General features: G+C 39.9%; 1 protein-coding gene across 1 annotated transcript in view; it reads left to right on the forward strand.

Annotated features, from left to right (window-relative positions):
- adgrl3.1 (adhesion G protein-coupled receptor L3.1) overlaps positions 1-5,801 on the forward strand; it is a 128,499-nt gene extending 122,698 nt beyond the window's left edge. The window contains exons 23-24 of the mRNA XM_083929248.1: positions 1,325-1,627; positions 3,175-5,801. Coding sequence (XP_083785374.1) covers positions 1,325-1,627; positions 3,175-3,818 — 947 coding nt within the window. The 3' untranslated portion in view covers positions 3,819-5,801. The remainder of the gene's footprint in view (positions 1-1,324; positions 1,628-3,174) is intronic.
- The last annotated feature ends 5,571 nt before the right edge of the window (positions 5,802-11,372 follow it).

Genomic DNA, 11,372 nt, shown 5'->3' on the forward strand with positions numbered 1-11,372 from the left:
CATACATCATTTGAAAAGTTAGCTTCAAGTTATTTTTTTTTTTACTACATTAAATTTATTTTTGCATGGATATTTTATTTTAAGTGGTCTACTACTGTGATACAGTTTTGGCTGCCTATCTGAACCAGCCTTATTATGGCTCCCAAGTGAGGCGATCAATCACACTGCAATAATCGTTCACAAAGGACACCCACTGGGCAGTTCTTACAGCACATAAATGTGGAGATGAAATTCTGGTGATGATTTATCAAAATAGCATAACAAGTTCACATGCTGATTTATTGTATGCTATAGATACACACTATATGTTACTGGTTGCAGATTTTATAAGCTACTCGGGAGCCATAAATATTTTTTTATACAGCATGTGCTTCATTTTGAATTTAATTTTGTGTGTCAGTTTGGACTTGTATCACTTGTCTTAGTGATGTTTACTGCGTATATACTATGTTGTTTTCATGTTTTCTCTGTTAAATGAATAATGAACCATACATAGCAGCTAGTTAACAGTAAGGCCCTGAAAAACAGACTTTGATATTGAGTATCAGACAGGGTTTCTTTGTTGGAAATTTTTATCATCCTCCAAATACTGTGCAACTGTTGATTTTGTAGCTGCTGAAAGTTGTTTCTCTTGATGTATGAACTCAATTCTGTCTGTTTTCTCTCTTCTCCCTCATGCTGTCCATTAGCACCATACCGAGACACAAGTATGGGCTAAATTAATACTGAATTACTTCAATAACATAGACTTTCTTCTGTCTTTGCTTGCCTACAAAGCACTTTTTTTTGTCCAAATCATTAGTACGCCCATATAATATGGTTGTCTTATTTGTTGTCTTATGTCTTACTGTTTGTCACACATTTTTTAGGGCAATACTGTGTAACCCTAGTATTAAAAGAAAAAAAAAGATTATTATAAATTGATTTAAATATTGTTAATCACATATGTAAATTGGCATTTGAGTTATAATTGAGATACAATAGGTTTGAATTTACTTACAATGCAATAACTTTAAAAGTCACTCCAAAACTGTAGATTTATATACTTATTTTAAAGTGAAATTCTTACTCTTTTTTTGTATATTGCTGAAGTGCTGGCAGTAATTGAGAAAAGAAAGTACTTCTGAGGTTCTCTTAAATTAATTATGGTTGCTTGAAGCATTTTTCCTTCCAAGAATATTATCATTGTTCCTTTTTAATCATCAATTCACGGCGCACACTATGATATCAAACAATAATTAAAATCTGTCTTCTCAAAAATCCACTTGGTTTGTTAAAGAATCCTAATGATTATTACTTTTTTTTAAAATAATTTGTTCCTCAGAGGGCATCTTGAACAACGCAAGAGACTCCAGTGTTATGGATACACTCCCTCTTAATGGTAACCATGCGAACAACTACAGCATGGCCAGCAGCGAATACTTGAGTGACTGCGTTCAGATTCTGGACCGTAGTGGTGGCTACGGCACCCACAGCAACCACAAGGAGACAACCCTGGAGAAGAAGATCCTCAAGGAGCTGACCTCCAATTACATCCCATCCTACCTCAACAACCATGAGAGAGCCACCACCGAGCGCAATCACAACCTGATGAACAAGCTGGTCAATAGCAGCATGGCCAATGGAGGTGACTGGTTTAATTTGAATTGTTTCAGGTTTTGACAGTCACACACATTTGTTTTATCTAGACAGGAAACTACTTGCAAAGCGCATAAGTAACTTGGGTACGTAAACACTTTTGGGCCGTAAAGTTGTCCAATCCAGAAGAGGGCATTCAAGATTCAAGATTCAAGATTCAAGAAGCTTCATTTATCCCGAGGGAAATTATTGTGCAACAGTTTCAATACAAAGGTGGGAAATAATAAGCTGACATAAATCAAATCAAAATAAAGCTAACATAAAATAAATCAAACAGTAAGTAAATGTGACAGAGTGCAACGGACATTGTGGTTAAACATAGGTTTATACAATATACAACAATACGCACCGTGCAGTTTAGCAGCATATTGAAATAAGATAAGTACAAACTAAATAAGTGATAAGTGATAACAGTGTTAAAAATGTAGCAGCAATTCTTTCTGAACTAAGTTACAGTAAAGTACAGTACTCTAACTTTTTGTATGGCAACATTTATACTATTAATAGACATATACTTGATAGACATATATAACCAGCAATAATTTATTTTTCCGGCCATCTCGTTGCTTCTGAATCAACCTGTGATAACTAACATAGCTTAACTTTTTAGTGTACACACACACTTTTAGTCACCACACACAGCCGGCCACATGTCAAATGCAGTGAAAGTACTTTGAACCGATCTCCACTAACTACAAAAGGAAATATCTGGGTCTTACTTTTTCAAAGTGCTCCACTACATTCACCAGCCAGTCGCTTAATTTTCCCTGCCAAACGTTTGGTGCTAGGCAGTGAGTGTACAGTGGTTTTGTAGCTTTTTTGCTGAAAAACAGCAGCCTGCTGCTGCTACTGAAAACAGTGCTAATGAGAGCGTAGTCAAGAATCAAACAGTAAAGGGGCTTTTCCACTAGATCCGGCGACAGAAGGTATCCCAGCATTTTCTATTAATTTCCTATGGAGAGCAGGATAGCAGGCAAACATTGCATGGTGGGAGTGCTCTGCCAAAGTTTCTAGGTTTTTTTTGCGGCTCTTTCACTGGTTTGTAGTTGCATAAAGTTGACTAGACCTCATATTCATGCAAATACGTCTGTCCAGCATGCCGTGCCTGGCTCATGAAAGTTGGACCAAGCTGTCAAACCGGGTGAGGTAGTTCTAACATGAACCAAGATTCAGCAGTAGCATTGCCTATTTCTCGCTTCAAATGTTTTCAGAATCAGATTTTGGTTGATCGTTTGGAGGGAATAACAGAAAGTTTGTTTCTCAGCGCATTTATCCTATAATTTGCATTTCGGATAGGGTTTTTCACCTGTGTTATTCAAACCAATGAGATCAAGCAAGCCCTTTCACAATACACATATAAATCTTGTCCACTGTTAATATGACAATATTTATTATAGCCACTTTAAAATGTCGGATAATTTTTTTGACTAGTGAAGGCTAAAATCAATACCTCATCAGTGTTCTAGCATAACACTGATCCATGTTGAAATGGCTAGCAACAAGTTTTTAACTATTATCCTTGCCTGGGTCTTTCAGGGAGCATGGCAGGAGGCAGCAGCAGCAGCAGCAGCAGTGGAGTTGGTGGCTGTGTGGGCAGCAGTAAAGAAGACAATGGACCCATGGTACTGGACAACCCTGCAGCCTTCCCCCTTGAGGAGACCCTGGGTTTGGAGATTATTAGAGAGGAGTCCAACGCTCCGCTCCTGCCGCCGCGGCCTCCTCCACCAGACAGCCACCCCCCACCTCCACCACCCCCCCACAGCTTCTCCCGGCCACGGCGTATTCCCCAAGAAACCAGTGAGAGTTTCTTCCCCCTGCTGACCAACGAGCACACTGACGAGCACACGCACTCGCCCAACCACAGAGACTCACTGTACACCAGCATGCCAGTGCTGACGGACCTTCCGGATGGGCAGATGAACGGTTTTACAGATGGAGAGGAAGACAGCTCCGGGGAGCTGCAGCCCTGTAAGAGTGCCACTGCTCCGGAGCTGGACGACGTCTACTATAAGAGCATGCCAAACTTGGGCTCCAGGAATCACCTTCACGAGCTGCAGAGCTACTATCACATGGGCCGTGGTGGAAGTGATGGATACATGGTGTCCGGCAACAAGGAGGAGTCTGATTCGTCGCCTGAGGAGCCCCCCATAGACCCTTCCCACCTGGTTACCAGTCTATAGAGCCAATCAAAAGACTTCTATCCCTCCCCAGCCCATTCTCACACTTCAAACCTTCCAATGAAAACATTCTGTGTTGTTGAGTGACAGACTGAGCTTGCCCACCCCTGGATTGATGTACTGTGCCTGACATTAACTATGGTTAATGACAACATGGTTGCAAATTCGCTGGTCAGATAAAAGCAGGGTCTGATTGTATTGTCATAAATGATGCAGACTGAAAGGGCGGTTCTGAGAGACTTTTCAAAAACATCAAACAGAAATCGAACTTTTAACCTGGAAAGGAGAGAAAGGGGAAGGGATTCAGTAATTTCATCCTACCTGTTACTTTATTATGGAATCTTGGATTGACCGTAGCCCTACAAGTTCCCCAATATGGACCTCTAGCAGATCATAGCATATAGTCTCCACACTACTACAAAAGGCCCCCGGGGCATGTCCCCCCTAGCCCTGGTTAAAGGAGCTGCCTGACTGTTTGTCTGTCTCTCTGTTTCACTCTTAAAGACATGTACTGGGATGATGTTTCCACCTCTGCAAAGGGTAGGGCAGGATGTTGAACTCCAGTGTTCACAACATAAACTGGCCTTTAAGAGGTCCCACCCCACTACTTGCCAATCAAGTGGAGGATGTATGATATATGCCTTCACTACCGATCATCCCAAAAACTATTTTATTGGGCAACCGAACTGTACCCATGTCCCGCCGATGTTCTGAATTCTCTTACTGTTCGTATCTGCTAAACTGGAGTTGTGTATGGGCTGGTGTAACATTCCTGCAAGTTGTAGTGACTGCGGCTACTGTGTATTTCACTGAAAACAAAGAAGAAAGATCATATTACAACAGACTGACTTTAAAAAAAAAAAAGAATGGGTTCTTGGTTTCTTCTGTAAAATTTTTCAGTTATCAAGGGATTATAAAGAAATCACAAACTGTTTCTATGTATTGTACAGAATACAGATACAGATACAAATGTTGCATATGACCAAGTCTTTTATTTTTTACATTTTTAAGTTGCAAACCTTTTGTCTGTGGAACTGTTATGAAATGTCATGATATGTTCTGGTCACGTGTAGACGGCAGAACGAGCAAGGAACAATATGTCATGTCACTTTTTCAAAAATACAGAGACCGTTAAACACTCCTTAAATAATACGCATATACCCTACACACATTTCATTCTGGTCCTTTTATAGCAACACCACTGTCACTTACATTTTGCAAATCAATTGTTACTATATACTTTACCACTGTAGATTTGAAAAACAAAGGGGGAAATGAAGTGGCTTACTTATGAAAGAGACGGTTGCTATGGAAATGCTACGTTTTAGTCTTTGCTGGAAGTAGGTCTCATTTCATATTTTCTTGAATAAAGCGTTTCCTTCCTTTAGGCACAAACCTGGATGAAAAAAAAAATTCAAAGATATCAGATATTTAGAGTAACACAAGAATGGTGTCTGAAGCATATCCTCTCTATTGCCAAATATTCTACAAATTACCCTGCTGTGCTGATTGAGACTGTACAGAAATAGAATGCAGAGGATAATAAATGTCATTCTCTAAACTAAAAACAATAGATAATTTCCACTACTCCAAAAAGGGTGGATATCACTTGTGAAATGCCATGATTAAATCCTATTTGTGTACTGAAGATGTGAAAACTACACACAGCAGCACTGTCCAATGTTTACTTATTTAGGAGAAAAAAAGTGTATGAAGTGTAGCTTGCACATGTATCCCACAAGCCATGTCCCCAAGAGAGAAATTATTTATTAATCTGTTTATAGGTTTGAAGACAGCAAAACAATCTTAGAGGAAAGAACGCTTGCTTTAAGCAGGAGTAAATAAAATGGCACTGGGTTTGTTTTACCGTTCTTTATTTAAATTATTATGATCATGATTATTATTACAATATTATTGCTAATTATTTATTCTTTTTGTATGGGTTCCAAGTTGAATGATCTCATAACTAATATTTGTTGTAACAGTGAAAGTTGTTTGCCAACAAATAAATTACTGACATAGCTTTGCGTTTTTCCGCCCCTTGAGTGTTATCAGTTATTACATCGAAATTAAATGCAAACATGTAACACACACAATAAGTGATAACACAGTGTTATCACTTAAAATATTTATTTCTAGTTGTTTAAGGAGATTACATATTGTTGAAATGTCTACATTAGGCTACATCTGTTTTTATTTTGAGGAGCAATTCTGCAAAGCTTTTCAAGGTCCTGGCTAAATGTATAGGCAAAGGGGAGCGATGCATGGGACTGCTTAAAATAACACCAAACCTCTACAGTAGCATGTTAAGTATCCCTACACATAAAATGAAGCAGCAACAACGTAGTTAGCGAACCTGGAGATAATTAAAAGAGTGTTTTGAAAGACTTAACAACTGGCTGCAGTACCAGCTGCTCTCGTAGTAAAGTCCATTCAAGTTGATTACCAAATGCAATCAAAAATGTAGGAGCCCGTTGGTGCTTCGTTTTATGTGTAGGGATCATGCTACTGTAGAGATTTGGTGTTATTTTGAGCAGTATTAGTAGTTAAAAAAGCTGTTGTAATGCCTTCACTGTAATGCCCCAAGCTAATCTGTGTTAGCCACAGCCGGCTGTTAGCGACTCTACCGGATTTCTCCGTTAATAGTTCATACACAAAAAAAATGTCTCGATGGCTTATTTGATGTACGTGTGCTGGGATGATTTTGTGCGATTTTAAGTCATAATATAATGAAAAAATGTTGCAATAAATAACATCATACGGTTGCTTCAAGTCATATTATAATATATTTTAAAATTTTTAATCCACCCAAATCAATGGTCAGCAGAGGGTTGTGTTGATAGCAGGTTATGATAGATGTATGTTTGTTTTAGAGGGCAGCCTTCATTACGTGGGTCAAATAACATCTTTCATTTGAAACATTGTCCCTTAATTTTTACCTTGCTACCACGGCAGGGTAGTAAAGGTATATCATACTGGTTTGGGCACCTTTAAACTGCAGAAATGAGGGTCAAATCCCATAGCAGCTGTGCTCTTTGTTTGACACACTTATTTGGCATTGCTCTGGAAGATGGTGAAGGATCATGTCTTTGCACTAGAACTAGCGAATTAAGCTAATTGGTCTGTCCACACCAATTTTGTGGCAAGATAACAAGGACTGAAGCAGTAAAAAAAAAAACAGTTTTCTGATCTTGTCAGTGTTGCATATATTCTGGTTACTATTGTCCTCCAAGGAAATTGACTTACTTTAAAAGAGAGGCTGCTATAATGTACCTGCACAGTGTACAACCCCAGGGAAAGACTGTGTTGTCTAAAAGGAGGATGTCAAAATAGACAGTATGATTTCAGCATCTGAGGGTAGTTTAGATTCCACCCCCTGCTTCTGCAAAATGGCCCAAAGAATGTTTTGTATTTCAGGGACAGCAGGGACAATCCATCTGTCCAAGGAAGATCCCCGTCCAGAAGAGTGGAAAGAAAGACTTCTGTCAGCTATTCTTCTCTCAAGTGAAAAACTCACCTTGGAAAGTAAGCCATGGTCCATCAATGGCCACCTCCGGTCCTCTTGGCATCCCTAGCACTAATTTCTGTCAACAACTACAAATCCCCCACTGCTCAAGTTACTCATGGTGTCCACCAGGGCTCAGTACTTGGTCCTCCACTCTTCATACTCTACATCCTCCCACTCGGTTAAATCCTCCGCCAACACAGCCTCCGTTTCCACTACTACGCTGATGACACTCAGCTCTACCTCTCCACCAAGACCATCTCTGCAGCCACCCATTACACCCTCACCACCTGCCTCACTAATGTCAAAACTTGGATTCAAAACAACTTTTTTACAACTCAACCGCATTAAATCTGAAATCCTTATCATTAGGCCCAAACTCCCTCACGCGCTCCATCCAGGATTTTTCCCTCAGCATTGATGGTCCAACGTCCAATGCCTGGTCCATGCATTTATCCCATCACAACTTGATTACCACAGCTCTGTCCTATGGTTCATCCAACAACATCCTCAATAAACTTCAATTTTTCAGAACTCGGCCACCTGTATGCTCACCTCCACCCGCCGACCACATCACCCGCCCTGCATCAAATACCGGATTGATTTTAGAATATTACTATTTACTATTACTTTTTCACTGCTTATAACCTCTAGCTTCCTTACTTATAACAAATGTGTTTAAATAACACCATAATCATATTGTGTGTTATTAAATAACACATTTACCATCAAAATATTAATGAATACCAATGCAATCCATAGTTCATGTTCATATTTTTGTTAAACAATTAACAGGTTACAGAGAGAAAACACTGCTGCTCTGTAGTGATAACTTTGTTAGATTTATTACAGTGCACATAAAGCCGACTGACAGCTGATCCAGCTGTGATCAGCTGGTCGAGACTTGGGAAGTACTCTCAGTGTTTCCCTCCCTCCCTCCCTCAAGAACAGAAAAAGGAGGTGAGCTCCATATTGTCTGCACATGCCACAGGTCCCAGAATTCCTAAGACTACCGTGGGTCTTCCAGCTTGGCAATACCTATTATTAAAGACAGAGCAAGTTGGTCTCAGATTTTGAACTGGCCTTAAACTACTTAAACTACTTTGAGGCCAGGTGGAGGTGGAGACATTGCAGGGTCCTTGGGCCACCTTTAGCAAGATTCACAGACACAAATAGGTGTAAAATATCTGAGATATCCGCCCCAAGTGGTCAATGTATGAGGCCTCTCTCTTGCTGTCATTGTCAATCCAGTCAGTGCTCTAAAATTGTATGCTCTGCATATAATACAAGCCCATTAGAAAGCAGACTAAATCCAAGATGAGGCCTTTTCCAGTCATTTTTGCCTTGGGAACTGAGGACCAAGCAGCCTATATGTTCCAGTACTTGCAGGCATATGTTTGTATGTAGATTTGAAAATAACTTACATTGGTCTTTTCTTAGAAGTACAAACATGTTTCACTTTTTTTCTTGGAGCCACCTCCCCCTGTCCCACCTTCTCTCTCTCTCTCTCTCTCTCTCTCTCTCTCTCTCTCTCTCTCTCTCTCTCTCTCTCTCTCTCTCTCTCTCTCTCTCTCTCTCTCTCTCTCTCTCTCTCTCTCTCTCTCTCTCTCTCTCTCTCTCTCTCTTTCTTTTGCCGCCATGCTGCCAGTAGCAGGCTGATTAAACGAGCATTGCTCTATGTGGGTCATATCTCTGCTGGAGTGCTCTGATCGGTTAGTGCTGCCTGGCTGTGTTATCTTTCCGCTCTCTGTTTCCCTTCTCCAAGGGAAGGCATTCAGTATGTCTCACAAGGTGACATGTCTCTCAGACTCAACTCACAAAGTGAGGGTATAAATTAAAGGGAATCAATCTGTTTATTGTATATGATTAATAAAAAAAACTGTGGAATCTAAATGTGGCACCTGTAATGCAGGGACTACAAAAAGCTAAATAAAGAAAGACGTGTACGATAAAAAATCCTTCCTGGATCCTTAGAGCTTAAAATAGTACTGAGAAAAAGTACATGTTCAGAAATGTTCTAACAATTCTTAAGCTTATTCTGAGAAATAGCACTATGAAAATTCAACTCAAGCAAGTCAGGGTGTCATAGAACACAATTAAAAGTAAAATGTTTAAAACATGAAATCAGTAATTGAGGAATAGTTTTTTTAATACCATATATATAATACAGATTTTGACAAATGACTCAAGGTCCATTCATTGGTTTTCTTCATGGGCTTTTAACTGCACCTCGCCATCTTCATCATCAGATGAAGTTTGCTCATATAATAAGTACATTTTCATTTTGTTTATAGCAGCAATGTTGATTCATCGTCTTAGCTTTAAGCTGATCAGCTTGTTCCTTTCTCTCAGTGAGTCAGTCCCTGAATGCTTTGATGGATGCAACCTGCTATGCAAGTGGAATCTAGTGTTAGTGATGAATGTGAATGAAAGGCATGGCATCAAGCAGCCCCCATTGTGAATCTGCTATTACATTGTAGTCTCTGTTAATTAAGGCAACTATGACATTTAAGGCTGAGTTTGAATTTGATTAAATGCGGGAAATCTGCCAAACCATATACAGTATGACATTTCAAGATTTCCATCCCATTTCCTTCTTCTGCTCTGTTAAGCATTAAAAGCACAAGAGGCATATTTGCCGCCATTCTGGACTCCGGTTTAAGTTCTGACAGAATTGAATGAAATGGAACACATTGCCTCACATTCTAGAATTCCTGTCATTGGAATTTAGTGTATTCAATTACCAAATTTTAATTGTATTGTCCAGGAATTCCATCCATCATTATGTGGCCATTTCTTAGTTGATTGGAAAGCTTGCTGCGAGAGAAAGCTAATTAGTCTTTCTCTAAGCCACATCATATTAGCCTCTGAATGGCTAGCCTTACCCTGACCCCTGGAAACAAATCAAAATGCACAGGCGTCCCTCCACTGACCAGTGTGTGTGAATGCTAGTGTGTGTATGCGTAGCTATGTCTATACCTGCTCATCGGCTTGCGCTGTCCAGCCTGTGTGCTGCATCATATGCACTCTCGCTCATGGTCTCCTCACCTCAATTTTCTGTGAGGACGGTCATTGGAAGAAAAACACTTAACAGGTACATACAGGCCACCCTGAATAATTCACTCTAATTGGTAAAAAGGAGGTAAGAAGAGTCGTAGAAAAAGAGTGACAGAGAGTGATCTATAGAGTGGTAGAGATTGGGGAGAGAGTGGCCTTCCACCCACTGGCCCGTTTTCTTTTTTGAGGTCACATACACCCCCATGCATGCTTAATTGGCTTTGGGATGGTATGGTGTTTCTGCTGCCTCTGCTATGAGTCATACTCACTATGCCTTTTCTGGAGCGTTCCTTTTCACAGAGGCTCAGCAATAGACATACTATTTTAAGAACACATTAGGAGCCCAGAAAACACTGACATTTAGACTTGGGCGGGATAGCTGGGAGAGGGAGAGGCCTCGTCACCAGTGTATATGACAGATAGACACTGGGTTATTGCCAGTGTGCTTTTGTGGAGAGCTAGGACAGAAGGCCAGACACATGTAAAATTACTTTCTGAAATTGATTAATTTGCTTCTTTTAAAATGAATCGAGCTTCACTAGCAAAAGAACTGATTAGATCGTCCCAAATGTACACATCGCGCATAACTACACAATAGAGCAAAAGTTGGAATGAGGAAACACTTTCAATTAATAATTTATTGCGGTCGCACAGGAGGGAAACCCGTGCAAATGAAGAGATGTACTGTCAACTCTCATGGCACTCAAGAACATTTTTCCAGTAGCAAGGTATTGGAGTGAATTTTAAATCTGGATTGACAGTTTCTGTTTTTCTGATGACACACTACCTCACCACCTGAGCTTAAATATTCTTTAAAACTACAGTCATTTAATTTGAAGGGCCCATGTTGTAAAACGGATGATTTCTGTGTCTTTTTTATTATAATAAAGCAGGTCAGGAGGCTATATAAATACTCTGAAAGTATCAATCCACAGAGACATGCATTCAGCCCGTATTCAGAAACTGTGCCTTTAAATGAGCCATCTGGATTTCTG

Source organism: Echiichthys vipera (genome assembly GCF_963691815.1).
Source record: "Echiichthys vipera genome assembly, chromosome: 2".
Lineage (NCBI taxonomy): Eukaryota > Metazoa > Chordata > Actinopteri > Perciformes > Trachinidae > Echiichthys > Echiichthys vipera.